General features: G+C 42.8%; 1 protein-coding gene across 3 annotated transcripts in view; it reads right to left on the reverse strand.

Annotated features, from left to right (window-relative positions):
* The window catches only part of AGAP2 (ArfGAP with GTPase domain, ankyrin repeat and PH domain 2), a 175525-nt gene that overhangs the window by 31788 nt on the left and 122088 nt on the right, over positions 1-21649 (reverse strand). For all 3 annotated transcript variants that reach the window (XM_087710534.1, XM_087710533.1, XM_087710532.1), the window contains exons 2-4: positions 4938-4996; positions 3082-3169; positions 1881-1966 (exon numbers count right to left, since the gene is read on the reverse strand). In XM_087710534.1, the coding sequence (XP_087566660.1) occupies positions 1881-1966; positions 3082-3169; positions 4938-4996 (233 nt within the window). The remainder of the gene's footprint in view (positions 1-1880; positions 1967-3081; positions 3170-4937; positions 4997-21649) is intronic.

Raw genomic sequence — 21649 nt, forward strand, 5'->3', positions numbered from 1 at the left:
TTCAGATTCCAATGTCTATCAACCTCAGCCACTATGGTTAATGGCAAAGTATTGTGAGACTTGTAGTCCAAAACATCTGGAAGGTACCAGGAAATTTGTTTCTGGTTAAGGCAAACTGTGTGGCATACAGAATGCTATCTTCTTAAGACCTCGCTATATCCCAGCACTGATGGCTTAAGGCTGCTTCTTCATTCTCTAAGATTAGCACTGGCCCTGAATAGAAATTGTGAGTGGTCACTTCACAGACACTTTTTCAGATTCGGGTTCCATTACCTATCCTAGAAGATGTAATGATTTGGTGAGATGTTTAGCCATTGTAATTATTTGGAATCAATTCTAATCTAAGAATTCAGGGAGGTTGTGGCTTCATTCTAAGACTTGACAGGTTCTGTAGTGCCCATAGCACTGCACTATGACTTCCAGATTACGGTAGTAACTACAGGTAGTCCTCAACTTACGAACAAAATTGAGTCCAAAATTTATCTTGCTAAGCAAGACCATTGTTAAGTGAATCACACCCATTTTACAACACTTTTTTGCCACAAGTCACTAAGTGAAACACTGCAGTTGTCAAGTGATCATTGAGGGGCACATGACATGGATTTAGTAATTTGTTAACTAACACAATTATTTTGTCTATTAATTTGACTTATTTTCTATGTTTAGGCTCATTACAAAATTGGAATGTAGTAAAACTTTTATCCTATGGTTGTGTGGATTGATAAGATACCCTTTAACTTTCCTAAACTGAAAACTGAATTTACAGAAGGATGGCTGGATACTATCTTCTGGTAAGAAGGCGTTTCTAAGTGTCAGTTGACATCTGATTATCTAAATTCAAACAAGCTTTGTGGTTGATTTATTGTGCAAAGTGGGGGTTACTCTTATCTTGTCCAACCAACTTTCCTCTTTCATTTTTCTTTGTTGTATTAATTATATAGAGGAATGTAGGATTGGGCTCAAGGTTCTCTCTCCTTTTTCATAGAGAGATCTCACTTTATCAGGGTACCCCAATGAACTGCTTTTAAATGATCTCCCGACTCGGTTGCTTATTGGGAAGTTAAACTGAGGCAGAATCTAAGGCCAGATTTATAGTCGTTAAGCAAATCTGGCTTCCTCCATTGCCTTTGCCAAATGGCCAAATTTTGACCACGTGACCACAGGAATGCTGCAACGGTCGTAAATGTGACAACCCGTCAGTCATTCCCCCCCGCCATTGTAACTTTGAATGGTCACTAAATGAATGGTTGTAAATCAAGGACTACCTGTACTTCATTCAAATTTGCAAGTGAAATGTGTATCATAAGTACGACTGAAATTCCTTTCATAAAAAAAATTATAAAAACTTCTCATGGTATTCAAATTTGTTTTTTTTTTTAACTATAACTGCTGGAATGGGGGAATAACTTTTTAACCGTGAGGATAGATATCAATTTATTTCTATAGCTGGGACCTTTCTGCATGCAACAGTTGTCCCTCCATGACAACTTGGCTTGGAAAGAGCCTTCCCCTTACACAGGGGGTGATAGCTTAGGCACCGTGAGTGACAGTACAAGGTGGGAAGATTGTGTTAACTACCAGCCAGCTAAAGGACCACATTTGCTTCAGAAAGAGCTCATGGGGCCACCCAGGGCTAAGTATGCAAATTCTAGCCTGGCCAGCATAGCTGTACATTTCAAAACTAAATCTATTTCCTCTCTTCAGAATTACAGTCCCTCGGTCCCTGGATGAGGGAAAACATTGCTACAGAAAAACAAACTTGTTCCATAAATCATGTCCTCCTGGCATTTAAAACAGGATCAACTATAATTGTTCACAAATAGCTAAAGTGCTCTAGGTCTTGGCCTACTGCAAGCTTTGGACCTACGAGGGAGTCGTACCTTAGCATCTGGTGGCCCAGCTTCCTCTCGAATCAGCAAAAGATGGCTCTGCCCATCCACCACGACCTCTTTCTTGAATTGGCCCCCTGAAAAATAGAAGGCAAAATATTTATGCGTGAATCGATTTATTAGATTTATATCAGTAGTGGGATTCAGCCAGTTCGCACCTATTCGGGAGAACAGGCTGTTAACTTTCTAAGCAGTTCGAAGAACCGGTTGTTGGAAGAAATCTCCTTGTATTTTTTCCACTTTTCAGAGCTAATCCTATAAGCAAGGCAGGAAGCAAACATTCTGGTGTTGTTTCTAGCCTAATCTTTATTGCTCTGCTTACAGAAACTACATCTCTGGTTAACCCTTCTTACATTGTAACAGCTAAGGAGAAGTGCCTATCAACGTTAGTGATGTTGAGTTGGCCACACCCACCCAGTCACATGACCAATGAGGCACGCCTACCCAGCTGGTCATTAGGGCAGAGAACCGGTTGTTAAATTATTTGAATCCCACCACTGATTTATATCACTCTTTCCTTTGAGAGTTCAAGGCAAGATGCTTATAGCTCCCTCCCCAATCCCACTCTCTCTGCCCCCCCGGTCCCCAAACAGGAAAGAGTGGGCCGATATAAATTAGCCCAAGTCAACCTCTCTCAGCGATTATGGCAGAGGGTGAAAAGGAAGTTGTCTGTCCCCCCTTTTTATTCTTTCCAACCTAATGAAATATTTGGAGGAAACCATGTAAAGAGATTCAGAACTCTATGTTCCTTCTTGCCTGCCAGCAGAAATACTCTCCCCAAAAGAACAGAATGGAACCAAACCTGAACAAAGGGAAAAAGTCAGCAAAAGAAAGATTAAGTTAAAAATCGGGCCAGAATCAGGCAAAAGATGTGAAGGGGGAAAAAAATAAAAAAATCCCTGGGAGCATCTATCTCTATGGAACTATTCCAAGCCCTCCTCCCTCCTAGTAATGTGACTAAGAGTCCTACCGCTATGAAGTAAGTGGGAAAGATTCCAGAAGTCCTGCAGGCTTTCTATAATTTTTCACATTACATATCTAAATAAATCATTTTTCTCCATTCACACACCCCTTCTGTCCCCTTTGGGCTTTCCAGTGTTTCAGCTTTGTGAGGAAATGAAAAGCCCCAAAGGGCCGAATGAAGGCATGGCCACAGAGAAGATGCTTCAGTTTGGGGAGGGAGGCAGCTCACCTTCTGCAGGTTCAAGGCCCAAGTAGGATCCAGTCAAGTAGCGGTGAACCAGGGCTGATTTGCCACTCTTGATGGTCCCAAGGACGCCCTGTGGAGGTCGAAGAGCACAAGTCATTTCAGGGTGAAACTCATCGTCCTTGGCTTTCTGGAGCAGTTAAGGCAGCATTTTTCCCCCTCAACTTTGATGCTCTCCATTGAGTCATTGGAGAACAACTTCTATCCAATTGCTAGCCAACATTTGTAGGGCCTCAAAGCCATATGCCGGCTGGGAGCGACAGGAGCTGCGGTCTGTCATTCCAATGGGTGGTGTGAGGCGAAAGCAAGATGCTTTAGGATCTGTTGTCCTCACTACCCAGGTACTTTACTCTTCACTCCCAAATAATGGTTCATCACCAAGTCTGCGGTTCTCAAGAGTGATAACTCCCCTTATGATAGGATCCCCTGAAGAAGAGACACGTTTTTTTTTTAAATTCTGGTCAGTATTGTTGTTAGATTAGATATTTTTAATTCTGCCTTTATTATTTTTATAAATAACTCAAGGTGGTGAACATATCTCATACTCCTTCCTCTTCCTATTTTCCCCACAACAACAACCTTTTGAGCTGAGGTGAGTGCAGACAGAGTGATTGGCACAAACTCACCCAGCCAGCATTTACGTTAAGGCAGGATTAAAACTCAAAAGTTTCCTGGTTTCTATCTTGGTGCCTAAACCACTAGATCAAACTGGCTGTTATTTGTTATTGATATTCACAGTATTTCCATTACCACATGCATTGTAAAGCATATTTTAATAAGCTGTGGGAGCCAAGGATATTTGTGGAAAACTGTTGGACGTCTACGTTTCAATCCTCACATGAATCTAGGATTGAATCAATTTGTAATCAAATCTGGAAAGATCTTATTCTTCAATCCTTTGCTTTTTAATAAGCAGCAGACCAGGGAACAGAAAGGTCTAACGATGAAGCAATGCTTGCTACTCATCTGCTCACCCATTCCATCATTCTTTTCTGAGGTCAAACCAGCTCCAAAAGTACTATTATGTATCAATTACTTCAGACTTAATTATAGGTAGTCCTCAATTTACAACCACAATAGAGCTCAAATTTTCCATTGCTAAGCAAGACAGTTAATTAAGTGAGTTTTTTACAACCTTCCTTGTCACAGTTGCTAAGTGAATCACTGCAATTGTTAAGTTAGTAATATGGTTGTTAAGTGAATCTGGCTTCCCCATTAACTTTGCTTGTCAGAAGTTCACAAAAGGTGATCACACGACCCTGGGATATTGCAACCATCATAAATACATGCCAAGCATCCACATATTCATCATGTGACCATGGGGATGCTGCAAGTCATGTGAAAAATAGCCAAAGGTCACTTTTTTCAGTGCTGCTATATATAACTTTGAACAGTCACTAAACGAATGGTATAAGCTGAGGACAACTTGTATTAACATCAGTATTAGGACAGCATTTATGTAACATTAGAGAATATGCATGGTAGACAGATAGATGATAGATAAAAATAGAGGATAGTTAGAGACAGATTTGGAAAGATGATCGAGAGATGTATCACTTCCTTAGCCAAGTTTGGAGAATCTGTAGCTCACTAGATGCTTGTTGAAATACAACTCCCAGCAGTCCTCACTATTGCTCTTGTTGGCTAGGTCTTCTGGAAGTTGTAGGTCAACTTCTAAAAGAGTCACGTAGTCCTATCTCTGAATTAACTCCATCAAGTTGACTGGTCATTTACAAAAGCCTCAGAGGATAGATTTTTGTCCTGAAGAGCTGCAGTTTAAGGAATAAACATGTGGCCCCATGAGTCAGATAAAACCTAGGAACAAAGGGGAACAAACTTACCAAGCGTAGCTCAGGGATAGAGCGGCTAAGAGTCCATTCTTGGCTATTTGCCACAGCCTCTAAAAGGAAAAAAAAGGAAGGAAGAAAAAGATTAATAATAAATAGTTAAGTATAATTCTACAGTTCCTACAACAGCTGTGTGAGGCATCTGTGGCTGTTCCCACACTGCAGGTAGAAGAAGCTTCAGCAAATAGTATTTGTCAGCTCTCACACAGCAAGATCCCAATCACCGTAAAACACAATTTTAATTTGAACTATGTTGGCTCGCAGTTCAGAGTTGGGACACTACGTTCCCATCAACACCCACCCTACGAGACAGGCCATTCCCTCTTGATCTCCACACAGGGTGAAATAACATCTTCACGAGATCCTCGTTTTCAGCCCCCTTAGCAGACAGGAAATTCAGGACCAAATACTTGATTGTGGGCTCAGTGCGATGGCAGGAATGCTAAAGAGAAACACAGCAATGGGGTCCTTCTCCTCATGTCCCATCAGCTGCTCTGCAAGCACAACTCACTCAACCCTTCAGCTCTCCCACGCACAACAGTCGGTTCTTTGTGCTACTTTCACCCGGCCAGGAAGAACAGGAAGGGCAGCTGCGACTGGGTGCGCAACCCCCTTCCAGTGTTTTGGGGACAAGTGTCAGAGAAAAAGGATGCACTCAACAGGGCATAAAGTGTCCTCTCAAGAAGAGGTTTGAGTGGCAGGGAATGCACAAAGTGAAACTACAGGCAGGTGTTTGTGTTGATACCTTGGAAAAGCTGCTGAGAAACAAGTCTGGGCGATTTTCTTCATTGCTGGGGGCCAAGGTTTAGCTTTACCCAATTTCTAAAGCATTCAGTTACTTGGAGGTGGAAGGAAAGATCTTAGCCAATACTGACAGAGATGGTATGAGGAGAGATAAAGAGGCAATAGATATATAAGCAAATCAAAGAGAAATATTGCCATGCATAGAAGGGGGAACAAACCAGATAAATGTCTAAAATTAAGTAGATCTTAGTACTACGTTTATGTCCCTTAAATTGTTTAATATTGAAGAGGAAGTCTCTGAGCATACATAAACTTTTTCCTCACTAAAACAAATCTGCAGAAGGATTGGAAGTCAGACAAAGTAGGCTCCCAAACAGAATTTTCTTCTTCCAGTATCACTCTTCTTAGATATTAGTAAGAGAATGAAGGGGGAAAAGCATGCAGATATCGGTCTGCCTAACAGCACCGAACATGTAGATTTATGTTTTCTCGTCTGTCAAGGTAAGCAATTTGATTCAGATAATTCAGACGTCAAATCCTATTAGCCATAGCCAATGTGGCTAATTGTAAAAGATGTAGAAATGATAGCGTTTAGAACATCTGGAGGGCAGCAGACTTTATAGATTTAAAATACACGAACCAATGAGCAAAATATCCATCATGTAACCATGGATGCTTGTGTGCATCCATGCTCTTTTCCAGACTCATAGAAACATCTGTGTAACATTGCTCTGCTATTTGCATATTCATGTAAAATGCCCAGCAATGGAAGTAGTAGACCAGCCTCACCCTGCCACCTGCAGAGATCTCTGTATGCAAAAGACACTTTGAAGAGTCTACTGCAGCCACTGAGGTCATTGAAGTTCACTTCCCAGCCATTTTTAAAACCAATTATCATTCTTGCCATCATTCTGTCAGTTGTAGTTATGTGCACTCTGGGCTAAGTGGTCATTTGTATTTATTTTCAGACCGTGCGGTCCTTATTTCTAAACATTAATGTGGCAAGGTTTTGAGCATGCTTGGAATCGAGAAGACCACTTGAAATGCCTGAAAAATAAGCATACTGGACAGTATATTGATGATTGAACTGTGGTGGCGCAGTGGTTAGAATGCAGTACTGCAGGCTAATTCTGCTGACTGCCAGCTGCCAGCAGTTCGACAGTTTGATTCTGACCGCTCAAGGTTGTCTCAGCCTTCCCTCCTTCCGAGGTCGGTAAAATGAGGACCCAGATTGTTGTTGGGGACAACAGGCTGACTCTGTAAACTGCTTAGAGAGGGCTGTAAAGCACTGAGAAGCGGTATATAAGTCTAAGGGCTCTTGCTATTGTGTTGGAGAAATGGGAACAGCAGAACTGGACTGTGATACATGTTTGTCCAAGGGTGCTATGTGAATTCTCATGAGAATGTACTGAATGCCTAAATTACAAAAGGAAACGGTAAGATTGGCACTAAGTTGACTTGCAATCATATCCATCCTAGCTGGCAAGAATTAACTTCAATATAAGACCTGAATCAGGAGAAGTTCAAAGCAAGCCTGACCAGAAAGAAGTTGAGCTGTCAAGCAACGGAAATAGCAATAGCAATAGCAATAGCAGTTAGACTTATATACCGCTTCATAGGGCTTTCAGCCCTCTCTAAGCGGTTTACAGAATCAGCATATTGCCCCCAACAACAATCCGGGTCCTCATTTTACCCACCTCGGAAGGATGGAAGGCTGAGTCAACCCTGAGCCGGTGAGATTTGAACAGCCGAACTGCTGAACTGCAGTCAGCTGAAGTAGCCTGCAGTGCTGCATTTAACCACTGCGCCACCTCTACTATAAACCCAAATACATGGGACATATATCCAATACTTTCTAAATTTCTGAGGTAACATGGTGGATTTGGATTAAGGCTAAGACAAGTATGAGTTTACTGAATGGCTTGAATCAAATCTGAATTTGCTATTCCAGCCCTGTCCTCTTTATACAAAATATTGCTTCTAATGAGTTATTTCTGCCATTAAAATGGTTGGCTATTGTCTGTGGTCTCCTGTGAAGATGGGTTTGGTTACTGTTACATTGGACATGTGAACGTTTATGAGGGACCTACACTGACAAACCCTTACAACCAGGATTATGGGGGGAGGGGCGTGGGACGTTGCTATGGTAATAGAAATGACTACAAACCAGCAGACATTCAAAACATTACGGCTTGTAGGGAATATTAGCACAATTTGTAATATATGAACCGATTCTTCCCCTTTAAAACAAAGTATGTCCTTACATACTGGGGTGGAAAAAGTAGTGAAAGCTTTCTTCTCCTTCAGTTTCCTTATATTTGAATCCTGGTTTTAAGGTTCTCTGACTGAACTGCCCTTACCTTGTGCATCTGAGCATCAAGGTAAATGCAGATGGCCATACACAAAAACACAGCTAAAGCTTTTTCTTGCTCTCCCTGTGTGTTAACTTGAAACTGTTGCTTAGCAACAGCTCCCTGCATATCACCAAGGTAACCAAAGAGAAAAGGGGATAAGGAGTGCAGACCCTGCTGGTCTTTTGCTACAGAACCCCAAAGGGCATCACTTACTACTTATTCAGAAGCAATGTAACCCCCTGCAAATCTGACCTGTCTACTTGACACCCACTGGCAAGGTCAAATGTCCCTTTTCAACACCAATACCAACAACAAAAGTGCCTTTTGCCTTTTACTACCTTATTGACCCACCAAATTATTTGGTCGGCCCAGTAAAGGGAAAGCCCAGTTAGGTTGTGTACCTTGTTGATCTTGGCTGATCTAGAAAGCTAAGCAGGGTTGACTCTGGTTAGTACCTGGAATGAGCCATCCAGGGCTGTGAGCTAAAGTTAGAAGTCAAAACAACACCCTGAAATAGGGCAATGGCAAACTGCTTTCATGTTTACCAAGGAAACTGCATCCATGTAGTTCAACAAGAGTCAAACCTGAATCCAAGGTGACTCGAGTTTGAAAAAGGATATGACGGAATGTACTTCTGCACCCAAGTTGAAGGCTCTCGCTTCTTCTGAATATAACATACTTCCACACCATGGGTGGGTTGTTGCCGGTCTTACTATCGGTTCGCAACCTGCGTGCGTGCCAGATGTGCGCTGCGTGTGTGCGCACTGTTCAGTGTAAATTGTTCTTTGTGCATACGCAGAACAATTTACAGTGAACTGCACAAATGCAGTCACAAAAAATATATATGGTGGTGCCCAGCATTGGCAAGGGAGCTGGTTCAGGGGTGTGGCAGACCTGGATCGCTGCCAGTTCTGCGATCCAGGCCTGAATTCCACTACCAGTTCAATCGAACCGGGCTGAACCGGTAGCAGCCCACCTCTGATCTATACCCTTCCTTAATGCAACTTTCCTACACGATGACCTGTAGATTATGGATTTGTACTTTCATTATTCCTAGCCATCAGTACCATTGATCTCATTGGTTACAGTTTATGGGAGCCTAATAATTCTGGGAGCCCACAAGTTTGGAGAAAAGTGAATGCATACAGGCACTGACTGACGATTAAGCTTATTTTTGATCGTAATTGTTTATCTGGTGGCAGCCATACACTACCATCTTTTGACTGGTAAAGATTTCAGCTCTACCGCCCATGTTGCTTTTCCTCTGAAAGTAAACAGTGCCACTTGGTAATCCCAATTTTAAGCCCTTGATAGTCTTCCATTTTTAATGTTGCTTCATTTTGCTAAAATATTTTTTTTATTGAATGTTTTACCAAGAACCAACACAAACTAATAAAAAGTAAAAGCAGCAAAGAAAGAAAAGAAAGGAAAAACTGCAGAAAGAAAGAGTAAAAAGTAACAGGAAAAAAGCTTCTGATTTTCTTTGCAGCAAATACAAGTGCAATTACAAAATTATCTCTTACTCTATGATTACAAAAGAGAACTCACTCTATTATCCAGATTTTTTCTAACCATCCAACACAAAGATCATATGTGCATTCCCCCATCCCCCTGTTTTATGCTAAAAGTCTATAAGGGCTTTCCAGTCAGCCACAAATGTAGTTATTGCCCCCCCTCTAATCAAAGAGGTTAATTTAGGCATCTCCACATGTTCCATCATCTTTTTAACCAGTAAATTTCATTTGCATCATTCGTATTTGGTTTAAATACTTTTAAAGTACCCTGCTCTTGCATTAAATACATTTCATCTTACTATACAAAAAATTTACCACTCAGGCTGAATATAGTTATTCTGTTGATGGGGTCGAGAGATGGATGAGAAATTGTGATTGAAGCTCCTGGTAGCAACATTAAGTATGTGTATAAAGAAAGCATCATCCATTGTCACAGCTGCCCTAAAGTCCATACATAATTCTCTTACAAAGGAAAGTTCCTACTCAAACATGGGTCTCTCTTTGGAGTGACTGCCAGGGGCTGACATTGTTCTCTCAGATTATGAGGTAAGTGAAGAGCATGCAGGGTGGACAGGGAGGCTGGCAGCTTTCTCCATCCAACACTCCCCTCAAAGTTGCAATAGTCTCTCTTCTGGGGATGCCATATCAAAACCTGAACTCAAATGTGCAAAAAGATATGCTGTGACGGGGACAACTCACATGGCCTCCCTCCTCCTCTCTATCACCCTTTGTTTCTTCCTTTTTTGGTTGTGAAAGGAATATTGCTCAGTAGGCTTGTGCAAAGCTGGAATGCTGTTTATAATTTTAGATCACCATGACAATAAATTTCTATGCAAACCCATGCTTAGCTCCCTGTATTTTCCAATCCAGGACACCTCAAGTGGCATTTCCACTAGTATGAACAGGAATAATTAAATGGAAGAGAAGTTAGTGGATTATCTAGATAGCTATGCCCTAGCTGCGCAACCAGGTAAGCTCCCATTCCTGCCCGAGCTCCTGCCCACCTAGCAGTTCTAAAGCATGAAAATTTGAATAGATTGCTCCGTGGGAAAGTAACAACGTTCCATGCACCTTTGGTGTATAGCAGGGGTGTCAAACTGGATTTCTTTGAGGGCCGGATCAGCATTGTAATTCTCCTCTGCGAGCCAGGGGGGGGCAGTGTGGGGAGGAAGGGATGGACGCCTCCTCCAGCACACTGCCGACCAAAACAGGCCACGTGGGGGCCGTCACATGGCCCGTTTTCACTGGCAGAGGTACCGTGAGCCGGTTCTTTGATATTTCCAGGCTGACCCGTGGGCTGGATTTTAGTACCCCATTGGCCAGATCTGGCTCACAGGCTTTCAGTTTGACACCCCTGGTGTATAGCCATACTGGACACATGGCCACGGAAAATGTCTTTAGACATTTCTGGCTCCCTCAACTAAGAAACGGGGATGAGCAACTGCACCTTATAGTCGGACACAACTGGACAGGGAAACCCTTACCTTTAACCTTTGTAGGGTTCAGTTCTTCTCTGTGCAAGGATACAGCTCTACTCTTTCATTTATATGGAGAACCAAGGGCTACGACTCATATCAGGACACAGTCCAAAGTTCATTTCTAGTTAACTCTTTGGAGAGCCTTGTTCCCATTTTCCTTCCAAGTTTTGAGGAACCCACAGGGGTTTCAAGAACCTTTTACAGCAAGGGTGTCCAACCTTGGCAACTTTAAGACCTGTGGACTTCAACTCCCAGAATTCCCCAGCCAGCCATGCTTCTTTACCTCTCTTAGTGCTGATTAGATGTCCTACACGATTTCTTTTCAAATGAACAAAAATTATATTGACACTGCAAAGCAAAGCACTATCTACTTGCCTCTTATTTAACTGCAGTAATGATTGGGGATCCCACAAAGGCCCCACTGGGTTGGGAAAGAGTATTGGGGGGGGGGGTGCAGTTGTTCACCTTCTGGTAAATGTACAGGTAATCCTCAATTTACAACCATTCATTTAGTGGCCATTCAAAGTTACAATGGCACTGAAAAAAGTGACATATGACACTTTTTCACATTTAAGACTGTTGCAGTGTTCCCACGGTCACATGATCCATATTCTGATGCTTGGCAATTGGCTCATATTGATGACAGATCCAATGCCCTGGGGTCATATGCTCATCTTTTGGGACCTTCTGACAAGGGAAGTCAATGGGGAATCAGACTCAATAAACAGCTGTGTTATTAACTTAACAGCAGCAGTGAGTCACTTAACAACTATGGCAAGAAAGGTTATAAAATGGAGCAAAAACTAACTTAACAACTGTTTTGTTTAGCAATATACATTTTGGGCTCCATTATAGTCATAAGTCAGGGACTACCTGTATTGTTGTAACCATGGCGATCATGTTGAGAAGAGACAATTTTCTCATCCCAGGCACTTGGGGCGTATGCTCAATACATGCTCTCTAAATTCTAATGAATTTGTCTACATCATTTTACTCAAGTAATGCTCACAAAAAATAAGTCTGTAATCCAGGGGTGGGCTTCAAAAATTTTAGCAACGGCTTCTCTGGCCGGTTGATGAGTGGGCGTGGCCATAGCGCCGGGGCCTAGCTGGCCTCATGCACCATGGGGGGGGGGGCGTTTTTGCCTTCCCCAGGCTCTGGAGGCTTTCCTCGAGCTCCAGGAGGGCGAAAACTGCCTCCCCTGGGTCCGGAAGCCCTCCCGAGGCCAGAAACGGGGCCATTACCTCCATTTGGAACTTCTGGGAGGCCTGTTTTTGACCCTCCCAGCGCCTCTGCGTGGCCCCTATACTTACCTGGCATCTCAAACGGGCTGCGTGGAGACTCCTGGGAGAGGATGGGTGGGGTCAGCCAGGGGTGGGATTTGTGGGTTCACCAAACTGGTCAGATCCTTAGCTAGAGAATCGCCTGAACCGCTTGCAAACCCGCAGCAACCCACCCCTGCTGTAATGAGTCTTCTCCTTGCCATAGTGTCTTGTTGGTTCTATGTAGCGAAATCCATCAAGGATTTGAGGTTTAGACCTGGAGGCAAACCCAGTGAAAAGCACTAGGAGACCCACCAATACTGATATCACAAAGCTGTGCAGGAGATAAGTGGAAGAAGGAAGATCAAAAATGTCCCTGCCAGATGGTCATCCGGGAAATCCAGGCCACCTGCTTATTCCTCTGAATGAGAGAGGTGGAAAATTGCCAATAAGCCCATTTTAGATAGGAGAAGGCCTAGTTAGTATTTAGCAACTGAGAAGAATATTTGTATGTGTAATAGGCTCGCATCCTAACTGCCAAAGATATGCCTACTTCAAGTTGCTCTGAGGTTAGACTTAGTGAACAAAAATGCTTATTTTGTATTTTGGCATCAGGATATCAGCTGAGACAGGGAACTACCCCCAAATGAATGCAAAATCATCAGTAAAGCCACAAAAGCGAAGCTGCTTAACTGCTTTGACAAGACTTGTCTGAAATAGCTTCTTACTGTACTGCCTTTTCAGTGAATTTTAAAAAGGGCAGAAAACAGGGCAGCATTCAATCAGTCTTATATCTACCCTGACTGTACCCAAAACTGTTTTCATTTACAGATACCCGCTCTCTTTGCACATGCATCCTTTGGCCTCAGAATTCCTCTTGGGCCTGATTTTCATTGACAAATATCCTCTGGTGCGAAAGCAGTAGAAATACCCCAAGACTTTACGCTCTCTGAGGTGTAATCTCCAAATGACACTCCCAGACGTAGGGAAAGTGCCAACTGTTCAGAGATAATTGGCAATTGCAACTCATTAATGCATCCCCACAGGACTGGAGACGGGGATTAATACTGTCAGACTGATGTTGAGAGACCCATATTTAGAGAGCGTTCTTTCTCTTTGCCCCCATTCTCTAATCACCTACCCTCCAAGCAAGTGAAGAGCAAGGGGCAGCACCAGCTGTCTCCCTCCAAATTATGGATTAGGCCCAGAGGAACCAGACAAGCAAGTGAGCAATTCAGATCCTACACTATTGGTATGACTGAGAGAAGGTGTAAGCAGGAGTGGGCTGCTGGGGATTTGCGGGGGTTCGGGAGAACCTCTAGCTAAGATTCTGTGCAGTTCGGAGAACCCCCAAATTCCACTCCTGGCTAGCCCTGTCCCCGCAGGAGTCCCCATACAACCTATTTTGGATGCAGGTAAGTGCAGGGTGTGCGGGGAGAGCAAAAAATGGGTCTACCGGAAGGTTTGAGAAAAGCCTCCAGAGCCTGGGGCGGGCAAAAACGCCCCCCCCCCATGGTGCAGGGGGCTGGCTAGGCCACGCCCACCATGGCCACGCCCATCCAGCAACCGGGCAGAGAACCTCTTACTAAAATTTTTGAAGCCCACCCCTGGGTGTAAGGTGTTATCCAGGAAAATTTCCTTTTGTAGATCGGAACACACGAAAATGAGGCCTGCTGCCTCAAAATCCTGCCAGTCAAGGCAAACGGCATAATCTTGCCTTATAGCAGGACTATTAGATCTGTGCTGCAGAAATATAGACACTCACTAAATGGCAGCAACGCACTGCTATAAAACTCAAATTCTGGGCATCTGGCAGTCATCCATAATTTTGCAGCTCAGTTTTGGCAGCTCGGCTTGAGGGCTGGGTTGGTACCAGTTTGATGTGGATGTAGCACTTCTATCTCTGCTTACCCTTTGGGGAAATCTCATGCTAGGGCTTTTTTTTTTAATTGAGAAAAACAAATCAACTACCACTGAGCCATTTGATACATGATGGCCTTGATTTAAGCTGCCAGTTTAGTGGCCCCCACAATCTGTTAATTACACACTTTAAACCAACAGGCAGGCATCTAAACAAAGGAATGAAAGAGGACCCTTTTGTGGTGGGGGAAATCTCGAGAACAAGCCTGAAACAATTTCAAATCAGTGGTCATATGAATCTCACTAATAAAACAACCACAGGTGAACACCCCACTATGCAGGTCTTCAATCTATTGCCATTAGGGGACTAATTATCCTCTTATTTACTCTTGAGTTCCTACTAGCCAATAGGAATGAAGTAGCTAGTTTCTAGTCCATCTTTCCCAGATTAGTGGCAGTTCCCGTACATTAAACAGCTTAAACAGAGCTATAAAACACACTGAATCATCAAAGTCTTGGCAATATGTGTATGAATTGAAGAAGATGGCTGCCTAGTCAACCACTTGGTAACTTTGCCTGCAGTGCGTAGCTTGTTACAACCTTTCAGTGCAGTCAGCCCCATGTTATCAAGAAAGCAATAGGTTATGATTGCTACATTTTATGTCAGCCGATTCAACAAGTCAATAATTAAGACATCAAGAAATATTTTATCTGTTGCGAAAATCAAGTTCCAAGATCAGTCGACACTCAAATTGTAGCATGATGCGTGATATAAGGCAGTTCTATTTCCAAAACTTCCTTTAATAATCGTTAGTCCGAATTTGCGGTGAAATAGTGTCACAGACAAAGTAATGTATTCTTTATTATTTATTCACCGCTCAGTTTATATACAATGCTTTGCTTTGCTTTTATTTTATTTTATTTTTTGCTTTAAAAAACCCAGTTAATTACCATTTTAAAATGAAGATTAGACCCAAAGGAGATCAACTTTTTAAAGATCTTTTCTTCTGAGTTCTTTACTTACTAAAAGGTCCACTTATCCTCTTGCTTTTAATTAAATCTGTAGTCTTCAACTCATGGTGCGTCTGCTTAGTCTTGGATTGCAACCTCTAGCATCCTCAGGAAGCTTTGTCAATGACGAAGGATGTTCAATAACATCTGGAGTGCTATAACTTACTTAACCCTGTGTGTCTCATCTATTTTGGCTTAATGTGCAGTATGAGTCCAACCCCCACATCAACAGCCCCAATCTCCAGAGCCCATGCTGAAAATATCAACTCCGTTTGTTCATTTGTTTAACAATTTGGGCAACCTGCCAAAATCTACAGATTCTGGGGGTCAAAGTATTTAAAAAAACCAATTTTATTTGTAAACCCAATATGGCTAACAATTCTGGTTAAATGCAGGGTGGAGTTGGATTGTTTCAATGGCTTTGAGAAATGCCAAAAGAGAAAAAGCTGCACAGGTCAGAATAGGAATATACAATTCATGTCCCATTACCCTCAGTTAGAGTGGGGACCCAGCAGGCCTCCTTGCAATTTTTTACAGGACAGGTAGATTCAACCTCAGCCAAATGGCACAGGTAAGCCAGTTTTATGCATTTCCCAGGTATTTATTTATAGGGGGAAATGTCCGAATCAAACATAATTTCTAATGTTGGAGTTTCCCCCTTACCAGAAGGAGCCTCCTTGTGGAGTACTGTGAAGCTGTTACCATGGCAACTCCACTGCTCTGTACAGTAGAAGCCAGCATGGCAGTATGACACAACAGGCTGTATCTTAACAGAACACACACACCAAGGGGTGTTGGGGGTGTCTTACCCCACAGTATTTCTCTCCAGAGAGTAAGTCATCTGTGTACCAAGTTTGGTTGAAATTGTTCGAGTCATTCCAGAGTTATGCTGGAACATACAGACATGCAGTCATATATATATGTGTGTGTGTGTGTGTGTGTGTGTGTGTGTGTGTGTGTGTGTGTGTATATATGTGTATATGTATATGTATATGTATGTGTGTGTGTATTTAGAGTTACAAATATACACAAAGTTACACAAATATAACACACACACACACCACACACACATAAATATATATATATATACACACACATACATACACACAGAAAGAAAGAAAGAAAGAAAGAAAGAAAGAAAGAAAGAAAGAAAGAAAGAAAGAAAGAAAGAAGGAAGGAAAGTAGTGCCAGGCACTCTGAATTGGCATACTGTTTCATATTGGAAGACTGCGTAATCAAACTGGGAGATGGTCAAAACGTGAGTAACCATCGCTTATAGGCACCTTGATTCATCTAGGGTTGTAACTTGTCAACCCTTTAAAGCACGGGTGTCAAACTCAATCATGTCACGTGATGTATCACATTTTTGCCTTTGTGGAAGCTGGGGTGGGCATGGCTTGCACGTGAAGCATGGGCCACCAGTTTGACCAGTTTTAAAGCAAGCCAGGAAATTACCACAAAAATGATAGGAATGATATTTTACCATTTTACTGTAAACACAAATATTTTTGGTTACTGTATTAGAATTTAGTAGCACACAATTAGCTTCTAAATAAACCTGTTCCAAAGTCTCAACTTTTTACTGGAAAGTCTTTCTGCCTAAATCTTAGTGGGTAAATTATGATTGAATACCAAAGGCCAATATATATTTCTTTATATAGGAATTTTAGGGAGTCTATAGGGCTGTGATGGCGAACCACAGGTAGAACGTGGAGCTATTTGTCAGGGCACGTGAGGCGTTGCCCTGTCAGCTGGCCAGCGCGCATGTGCACACTGGCCAGCTGACTTCAGCCTTGATTTGAGGCCAGTTTTTGCCTTCTGGAGTGTGAAAAACTGGCCCTACGGCCAAACCGAAACTTCAGGAACAGACTTCCGGTTTGCTTTTAGGGCTGGTTTTAGCCCTCTGGAGCCTTCAGGGGGCATCAGTGAAGGCTCCGGAGGGCAAAAAATGACCCTACAAGCAAACCGGAAGTGACTTCCAGTTTGTCCACAGGACCGTTTTTCATCCTCTGGAGCGTTCAGGGGCCTTCAGGAGGCTTCCCTGAAGGCTCCAGAGGGCTAAAACCGGCCCTATGAGGAAACCGGAAGTGCGTTCCCAAACTTCTGGTTTGTCCCTAGGTCCACTTTTTTGTCCTCCAGAGGCTTCTGGGAAGCTCCTGAAGCCTCTGGAGGGCATCTGGGGGGCCGTGGAGGTTGTTTTCGCCCTCCCCAGGCTCCTATAAAGCCTCTGGAGCCTGGGAAGGTGAAGAGAGCACGCCAAAAATTGGGGGAGTGCTGGTCATGCACACATCCGCACTGGGGTCATGCACATAACAGTATGGGTGTGGCACGCCTGCACATGACCCCCCTGCGCTCCCCCCACTTTTGGCACGGAAGCCGAAAAAGGTTCGCCATCACTGGTATAGGGCAACAGCAACATAACTAAGGCAGAAGTATATCCAGTGGAGCAGGGATACCCAACTCCTGTGGACCCCCTGGTCCACAGATGGTACTGGTCTGTGGCTTTTGGGAACCGGGACATGCAAAGTAGTGGGTGAGTGTGCAAAGCTTCATTTGTACATGTGCAGGATCTAGGCTGCGTGCATGAAACTATCGCTGACCTCCCTCCCGTTGCAGCCACACCCAAAAGGTTGGGGAATGCTGCAGCAGAGGTAGTCTAACTGACTTGCAACCATTTGTTTAGAGACCACATGAAATGCCACTTTTAACTGTTACAGCCACATCCCCGGAGTCACATGAAAATTCAGGCACTTGGCAATCAGCATGTATTTATGACAATTGTGGTGTTTCATGCAACCTTCTCAGTCAGCTGCTGATAAGCAAAATCAAAGGGAAAAATCAGTTTTAATGTTTAATGACCACATTCTTCACTTAACCACACAAGTATTTGCTTAACAACCCTAGCAAAAAAAGGTCATACAATCTGCGTGACTCACTTAACAACTGCCTTGTTTAGAAATGGAAATTCTGGTCCTAACTGTGATTCCTAAGTTGAGGACTACCTTTAAAACCAGACCTTGGTACAGGCAATCCTCAACTTATGATCCCAATTGAGCCCAGAATATATGTTGCTAAGTGAGAACTTTGTTAAGTCAGTTGCCCCATTTTACGACTTTTCTCGCCACATTTGTTAAGTGAATCACTGCAGCTGTTACTAACGCGGTTACTAATTGAATCGGGCTTCCCCATTGTCTTTGCTTGTCAGAAGGTCGCAAAAAGGGATCATGTGACCCCAGACACTGCAACCATCACAAATATGAGCCATGGTGGTGCAGTGGTTAGAGTGCAGTACTGCAGGCTACTCCTGCTTATTGCCGGCTGCCTGCAATTTGGCAATTCGATTCTTACCAGGCTCAGGGCTGACTCAGCCTTCTATCCTTCCGAGGTGGGTAAAATGAGGACCCAGATTGTTGGGGGCAAGAGGCTGACTTTGTGAACCACTTAGAGAGAGCTGTAAAGCACTGTGAAGCGGTATATAAATCTAAGTGCTATTGCTAAGTGCTAATATGAACCAGTTGTCAAGCATCCAAATATTAGTCACATGATCATGGGGGTGCTGCAACAGTCATAAGTGTGAAAAATGGTCCTACAAGTCACTTTTTTCAGTGCCGTAACTTCGAATTGTCGCTATGCGAACTGTTGTTAAGTCGAGGACTACCCATATTCACTTCAGTTACTTCCATGATTTGGGGGTTCAGTAAAAAGTTGCTGAACTCGTGCTAGGCCTGCCTCCAATGAAATCCCAAAAGATCTTCTTAGTAAGATCTGCTGGGGACCCAAACATTTTTTATCTGTGGCCTCTAGCTCACAAAACACTCTGGGGAGCCAAGCGCATTCCACAGCCCTTCCCATCGGCTTGATGTGCAGGTTTCAGTCGATTATGCAGGATGATTAGAGCTGACAGCTGCTAGTTGCCAGTTTGTAAAGGCTTAGAAGTATGATTGGGTGCCAGAGAACTCAAAACAAAGCGTATTTCTAATAGATTCTTCCCCTCCCCCTGCTTTTTCTTCCTAAGCTTGCTGCATACTGATTCTCCCGGCCGGTTCCTTTTTTTCTTTTTAAGCTGTCAATCAGCGAGGATCAAAAAGAAAACTGAAGAAGTCATTTTACACCCTTATAATTCATTCTGATGAACACATCTGCTCAGACAGAGGCTTATTGCTAGGGAGAAAATGGGGGTGGGTGGGGGAGGGAAGAGAGCCATCAAAAGCAGTCTGGCACATGTGTCCAGGGAATATTATTTCTACCACCGATCTCAGTCTCTTGTTTCTTTACTTGGTCTATATGTCCCTTTGTCCTGCAAAAAGCCACATGGTTACCATAAAGTACAGCTAAGCATTAGCTGGAAAACAAGAGCAGTGGATAATAGAGCCATGTAATGTTTAATATCTCCCATCAGAATTTGGATACTGTACCCAGGCTTCTGTTTGAAGGATGGAATCCTATTGTGCTTATGTGGTTCCTAAGAGATAACAGCAGTGGAGTGTAAAGAGAAGAAACAGAAATAGGGGACATTCTATGGGGTGGGTCGGTGATTGCCAGGTAATGCAAGCCAATATGAAAAATAAATACTATAATTCTGCATGTACAGCCTGGAATTTGACCTAAGCTGAAGAGATTGATTGTGAAGAGTCAGAGAGCTTGCTAAGTGGAAAAATGTCCTCAAGAAGAATTTCAATACTATAAAAGGGGGGAAAAAAGAAATTCCACCAATCATTTTAAGTATCCATCTTTTTTTTAAAAAAAAAAAAAGAAAACAACTACACACGCCACAAACATACACATATAATTGATGCACTCTTAATTGAAGGCAGTGACTGGCTGCACTCTGCAATTTAATTCACCCCCAATATATACCACAAGTTTATTTCACCGTAGTGTGAAATGAAGTGGGTTTTGTATTATTAAACTACGATAGTATTAACTGGGGGTATTCCATTTAATTTACAAAATTATTCTTTTTAATAATCTGCTATGCTACTTCAAAAAATTGATGGGTTGCTTTCCAACCCAAAATAAAAGCAGAGAGATAAGAGTTTCCGAAGACCACGTAACCTAGATGTCTAATCTCAAACCTTCTGTGATAAATTCTAATGAGTATCCTGTGGATTTTTGACAAATTTCAGATTAAGAGGTTCATGACTTCACAGTAATATAGGCTTGTGATGTAAACATGAATCTGCTTACATCAGATAAAGTAGCTGAACCAGACAGAAGACTCTCAAAGCTGGTATAATTTCCTTGCTCCGGTCCACTTTTTATTTGGATCAAATTAACTACAATTTTATGGAGCCTTATTTGGAACTAGGTTGCCATTGAACTCCGTCTATGTACTACTAAAACCTTTGTCTGTAACCTTTAACTGGGCAAAATGGTGCACTGTAGAGCAAAATATTTCAACCAATATAGCTCCAATGGGGAAACTTACAGAATGCATCCAGAATCCATTACTCCCGTGGAATTGAAATTTGGCAAATGTTATAGAAAGTTAATGGCATAAAAACCATCATAAAGTATTTTATGACATCATACAGAATGTACTTTCAAGGCAGAGATATTTCTTAATTATCTCCTTAAATTTTTAAGAATGTTTCCAGTACCTTAGAAGCTTTGCCATTGTGGCATTGAGGAATCTGTTAAGGAAATATCTCTGAAATAATGTCCCAATAGTATATTACTAAAAGCTCTTGTGTCTTTTTGTTTATGATTTTCAATTGTGTGAAATTATTGAGTTACTAAGGTAACTCAAATGGGCTAACTTACAGAATGCTGGACTCACATGGGAATGAAATTTTGGGAAGCTGTGGCTGCTTCAGAGCTACCAGACCTTCCATTTATGCTTCCCAGAAACCCATTGATTATGTGGCACTAGGAAGATGGGAGGGTCATATCTCTGCCCGTTTTTCCTCTAGTTCCTGTAACCAACTGGTGGGCAGCATGACCTGATAGCTGAACAACAATTGGTTGCTTTGGAACTGAGACTGAAATTTGGAATCTTTTAACAGTGGTGAGCAGCAAAGAAAGAACAAGGGAGTGACTTGGATGCCTGCTGATGAGTTAGGACTTACTGGGAGCGCCTGTAGTCAATGGATGAGCCCTCTTCCCCCTTGGAGGGATGGGACCCTTTGGGACATGGTGGGATTGGGAGGGGATATGCAGTTTTCCTTGTAGTCTTTGACTTCTTTTATTCCCTCTACTACCAGCAGACAGTTCCATGAGTCAGCTGGGGAAGAGGAGGAGTGGTTTCTGATGTTCTCTGCCAACTTGCCACAAGCAAACTCAATGGGGAAGCTGGCAGGAAGTCAGAAATCACTTCCGCTCCACTGCTGTGCCCAATCAGCTGGCAACAACACCCATCATGTGAATGGTGATTGGCTGCTTTGTGAGGCTGGGCTGCCTGGGAAGCACCAGTGCTTAGCAGGTGAGCCCTCATCCTCCCTGGAGGGAAGTGGTCCTTAAGGACATGCCAGGATGGGGATTGGG

The sequence above is a fragment of the Thamnophis sirtalis genome, unplaced genomic scaffold (genome assembly GCF_051295495.1).
Source record: "Thamnophis sirtalis isolate CommonGarterSnake01/CBP01778 unplaced genomic scaffold, rThaSir2_p1.2 scaffold_3, whole genome shotgun sequence".
Classification (NCBI taxonomy): Eukaryota; Metazoa; Chordata; class Lepidosauria; order Squamata; family Natricidae; genus Thamnophis; species Thamnophis sirtalis.